We start from the raw sequence: 5,020 nt of genomic DNA, 5'->3' as shown, positions 1-5,020 counted from the left end.
ATATTATCAACTCAGTATGGCAACATTGCATGGTTGTGCGGGGTAGATATGTTTTAGCTATTAAATAGAGTAACGGCTGCTTCGATCAAGAAAACATTCCATGAGCCATAAATATTAAAGCCTGCTGCCCCATTTCCTGTGTCTGGCCCTGGTGTTGTTAGTGATAAAACGAGCTTGTTGAGTAGACAGACCTAAACAAAATCTGGGGTCCATGGGAAAATTAATTTAAATAAACGCAGTGGCTACTGGCTACGCGTCCGGAACCGGTCGCCTAGCCTCCAGGCTACGCACCCGGAACCGGTCGCCTAGCCTCCAGGCTACGCGTCCGGAACCGGTCGCCTAGCCTCCAGGCTACGCATAAATAAAAGGGGTCCTTGGTGGTGAAAGGGTTTGGAACCACTGGTCTAGACTGATCATCGTTTCTCCTTCACAGTTTCTTGTCTTTTGGTAGTTACTCGCCGATTTATCTAAAACATGTTCACTTCGTGGCTATTTGCTTTCCTGCTGTTTTTAGTTATAAACTTCTAGAAATTGTTTTAAAAATGTTAATATTTGAACCGTCATGACCTTATAATATAACTTAATTATAACACTTAACTTCATAAGCGTATACTGGGTTAAAATACCCGCGTATCAGCGTGGTTACCCATGAAAACATGTTCAAATACACAGCAAAACTAATAATTGTGCCTAAAATTAGTAGATTAATGTCAAAACTTCAAAACAACGCCATCTTGTTCCACTAACTACAGCGTCCTACGTAAGATATATACATGGCAAGCATGAATCAAAGCAGCTTTCACAATTCAAAAAAGCAAATGTCACCCGCATGAGAATATATAAACCCTCTATACCCCCGTCGGGGCATTTCGCTGACAAACTAAACAAAAACTAATAACCGCATCAGCTACACCAACTATGGCTGATAGGGTCTATGTCCCCCGGCCCCAGGGTACTATCCGTATCGGAGGGTACCCTGGGTACGGTTCGATATATCGGAACGTACCCTGGTACTATCTAATATGCCGGACCGTACCTCGCCTACTCCACTAACGAGTCTAGGGAGTCGCCTACGCCTACTCCCTAACTTGGTACTATCTAATATGCCGGACCGTACCTCGCCTACTCCACTAACGAGTCTAGGGAGTCGCCTACGCCTACTCCCTAACCCTAACCCTAACCCTAACCATATCAGATAGTTACCAGGGTACCCTCCGATAGTACCCTGGGGGACATAGACCCTATGAGCCCAACTATGGTGTCAGTGTGATAGCCAGCCCTTCTTATCTGGAGTATCTGTCTATCATACATGGGTGCTCCCCATGATGCTGTCTGTATGCACGTATGAGCTAGCAGTGTACATGATTACCCAAAATTTTAAACACGTCCTTAGACAAATTGAGTAGGCCCTTAATTTTGATCAATTTATTCCATTGATTATTAATAAAAGTATTAGCTTACTGTGTATTAGGCATATACTCATAGTATTTCAGTATTTCATTGCTATCAGTGGAGTTCTACTTGTTTGACAGGAATTGCTGGAACATTATTTACTTCTTAGTAGTCACTAAGTAAAAACTAGCCAGGAAATATAGTTGATATAAAGGCAAGATACGCAAAATTTTGAATAGGCCAAGTGGACTGATTATATGGGGGGTTAATTGAACCGGCAGTTTAGGGGGTTGAACCGGCGGCCACCGGCAAAATAGCGATAATTTCGCGAAATGTATATATATATATAATACACACACACGCACGCACGCACGCACACACGTAATATTTGGGCTACCATGTAGTCTCCATTAGCCGCGTTCGTCCGATATTTTCCGCAGGTGTGGAGAAGAACGTTAAGATGTGGGAGGACATGAAGCAGGGCACCGCGTACGGGAAGACATGCGCCGTGCGCGCCAAGATCGACATGCAGTCGGACAACGGCGCCATGCGAGACCCGACGATATACAGGTGCAAGAACGAGGAGCACGTCCGCACGGGCCTCCAGTACAAGTGAGTTCGCGTTCGCGCAGTAGAACCTGTGAAGGCGCCCTCAAACGTGTGCTCAGTAAGTGTAATCAGTGCTGCTATATCCGCTGTGAGGTGAGACTATATTTCGTATTTTTTTGTCAGATTGAGCGTTTCTGAGCATAATAATATCGCAATAAATCCTTTAAATCGCGTGCAGTCAAAGGCGTACCCGAGGGTCGCTAGGACGATATGCGAAAAGTGTCCTTTATAGACAGGTGGCGGGCTCTGTAGAGGTGGTTTCTTTGTATGGCTTTCACGCAAAGGAACATCCACAAGTGTCCTTTATAGAGAGGTGCTTGCTCTGTAGAGGTGGTTTCTTTGTATGGCTTCAGCGCGAGGAAATATCCACAAGCGTCCTTTATAGACAGGTGCTTGTTTTGTAGACGTGGTTTCTCTGTATGGCTTTCACGTGAAGGAATATTCATGTCCATGTCCTTTATAGACAGGTTGTCGTTCTGAAGTCTAGGTGAACACTAACACGGGTTTACATAGTGTATAGCCATCCACAGTTTAAAACGCTAGCAGTACCAGTTATCTGAATGATTTTGCAAAAGAGATGGACCCAAAGGTGACCTCAGTTGTTAATTACAGAAAGAAGATGAGATTCGACAGTTAAGTTTATCTTGTATGCATTGGAGAAGTGGCATTCAAAGTTATTTAGGATACAGTGCGTGTGGATGCGTGCGTGCGTGCGTGCGTGCGTGCGTGTATGTGTGCACGCGTGCGTGTGTGCCAGTGAGCACGAACGCCTGCAACATGTGTGCGCGCCAAATTGTACCATAAACTGACGGGGAAAAATTGCGTAATCATTCCCACCTAGTGTGGTGCAGATGAATAAATGAATTGACGATGTTGAATTTAATTTTATTTTCGCGATTAGTAAGTACCTGCCTACGTAGCAACGCAAATCTACCGGTGTGGTTTCGTTCTTCAGGGTGTATCCTACGTATGATTTTGCGTGCCCTATAGTGGATTCGATCGAAGGAGTAACACATGCGCTGAGAACCACCGAATACCATGATCGTGATGATCAATACTACTGGTTCATCAATGCTCTTCAAATACCAAAGGTTAGTAAGGAGGCCGTCCACAATTATCGACCTTGTGTTACCTTGCAACTTTTCTTCCTCTTTCTTTCTCACCACCCCCTCCTAAAGGAGTTAATACGGGGATACAAGTTAGTACTAAGGATTCGACTATGTGCTATATCCGTGCTAGATGAGGCATAACGTGCATGAGCAGGGCAACCTGTTGTTGCTAGGTTGACCAAGCCCATGCAGTTTGTACACATACCCGTATGTGGCCAAGGTGTTGACATCGTGGCACTTTGCTACTAAGCATTGTTTTTAGAGTGTTTCCTTACAACTCTTATTGGCTGGAGTCGCCCGACTCGATCTCTCCCCGGTGAGATAGATTAACTGCGTCCCTCACACACCCTCTCTCTTCCCGGCAGCAACAGCGATGTCGACTTAACGGAGATGCTTTACCTTCGCAGGTTCACATCTGGGAGTACGCGCGCCTCAACATGGTGAACACGGTGCTGTCGAAGCGAAAGCTCACCTGGTTCGTCGACGAGGGCATAGTCGACGGCTGGTGAGTGGCTCGTGCCTCGCGGCCCACGTCCCGTTGCTAGCGGCTCTCGAGTCTCTAAGTTTCAGCGGGTCGAGAGATCGGTGCGACGTCGTCCTAGTGGCGTAGTTACGCGGCTTAAGCTGGGTTTACACTACCGACTTTATGTTGGCGAATTGGCGAGTCGGACCAATTTTGCAGTTCGGCAACTCCGAGTTGGCGAATATAGAACATGTTCTAATCTCCCAACTAGTTGCTATTGATTGGTTGCTCGTGTGACTTTTGGGTTTACACCGCTGATTATCGGTTGTGTATTTGGGAAGTTGGGTCTAATTCGCCAATTTGCTAACATAAAGTCGGTAGTGTAAACCCAGCTTCACAGGAAGAGTTTTTCGCTGTCGGCTTCAACGGCGAAGCCCGTTCTTCGTGATTGTCTCGCGGTGTTACCTGTATATTTATGTACCTGGACGCCATCTGTCCTAATGACAAGTGTCTTTACCCTGTCATTGTGTTGTGGCGGTAGGGGGCGCTTACCGGTTACTCCGTAACATGTTGGCCCTTTAACACTTGTGAGATCCTTAAAGATATCTCTCGTTCATGTACTGCTGTATATATACATGCGTATATATATATTTATATTGATTTATTTATATATATTATATACGTGCAGGCATGTATGCATGCATGCATACCTGTCATTGGTAAAGGTAATGGGTTATCACATACCGACGCCGGGTCCCCCCACCATTCCCTTTGTCAACACGACCTCTACGTGGTCCTGCGCTGCTGCCGCCGCACTGCGAGGCGCTGACCCCCCGTGTTTGTTGTTCGTTCGCTCAGGGACGACCCCCGCATGCCGACCGTGCGCGGCGTCCTGCGCCGCCGCCGCCGCCGCGCTGTGAGGCGCTGACCCCCCGTGTTTGTTCTTCGTTCGCTCAGGGACGACCCCCGCATGCCGACCGTGTGCCGCGTCCTGCGCCGCCGCGGCCGCCGCGCTGTGAGGCGCTGACCCCCCGTGTTTGTTCTTCGTTGGCTCAGGGACGACCCCCGCATGCCGACCGTGCGTGGCGTCCTGCGCCGCCGCGCTGTGAGGCACTGACCCCCCGTGTTTGTTGTTCGTTCGCTCAGGGACGACCCGCGCATGCCAACCGTGCGCCGCGTCCTGCGCCGCCGCCGCCGCGCTGTGAGGCGCTGACCCCCCGTGTTTGTTCTTCGTTCGCTCAGGGACGACCCCCGCATGCCGACCGTGCGCGGCGTCCTGCGCCGCCGCCGCCGCGCTGTGAGGCGCTGACCCCCCGTGTTTGTTCTTCGTTCGCTCAGGGACGACCCCCGCATGCCGACCGTGCGCGGCGTCCTGCGCCGCCGCACTGTGAGGCGCTGACCCCCCGTGTTTGTTCTTCGTTCGCTCAGGGACGACCCCCGCATGCCG

At 49.2% G+C, this 5,020-nt stretch overlaps 1 protein-coding gene across 1 annotated transcript in view; it reads left to right on the top strand.

Moving 5' to 3' along the window:
• Positions 1 to 5,020, top strand: part of LOC106819559 (bifunctional glutamate/proline--tRNA ligase-like) — a gene marked incomplete in the record, with an annotated part of 27,627 nt that overhangs the window by 17,507 nt on the left and 5,100 nt on the right. The window contains 4 exon segments of the mRNA XM_014824176.1: positions 1,833 to 2,004; positions 2,957 to 3,092; positions 3,518 to 3,615; positions 4,912 to 4,960. Coding sequence (XP_014679662.1) covers positions 1,833 to 2,004; positions 2,957 to 3,092; positions 3,518 to 3,615; positions 4,912 to 4,960 — 455 coding nt within the window.

The sequence above is a fragment of the Priapulus caudatus genome, unplaced genomic scaffold, assembly GCF_000485595.1.
Source record: "Priapulus caudatus unplaced genomic scaffold, Priapulus_caudatus-5.0.1 Scaffold39, whole genome shotgun sequence".
NCBI lineage: Eukaryota > Metazoa > Priapulida > Priapulimorpha > Priapulimorphida > Priapulidae > Priapulus > Priapulus caudatus.
The sequence above is the reverse complement of the archived record's forward strand: the minus strand, read 5'-3'. Positions and strand labels throughout refer to the sequence as shown.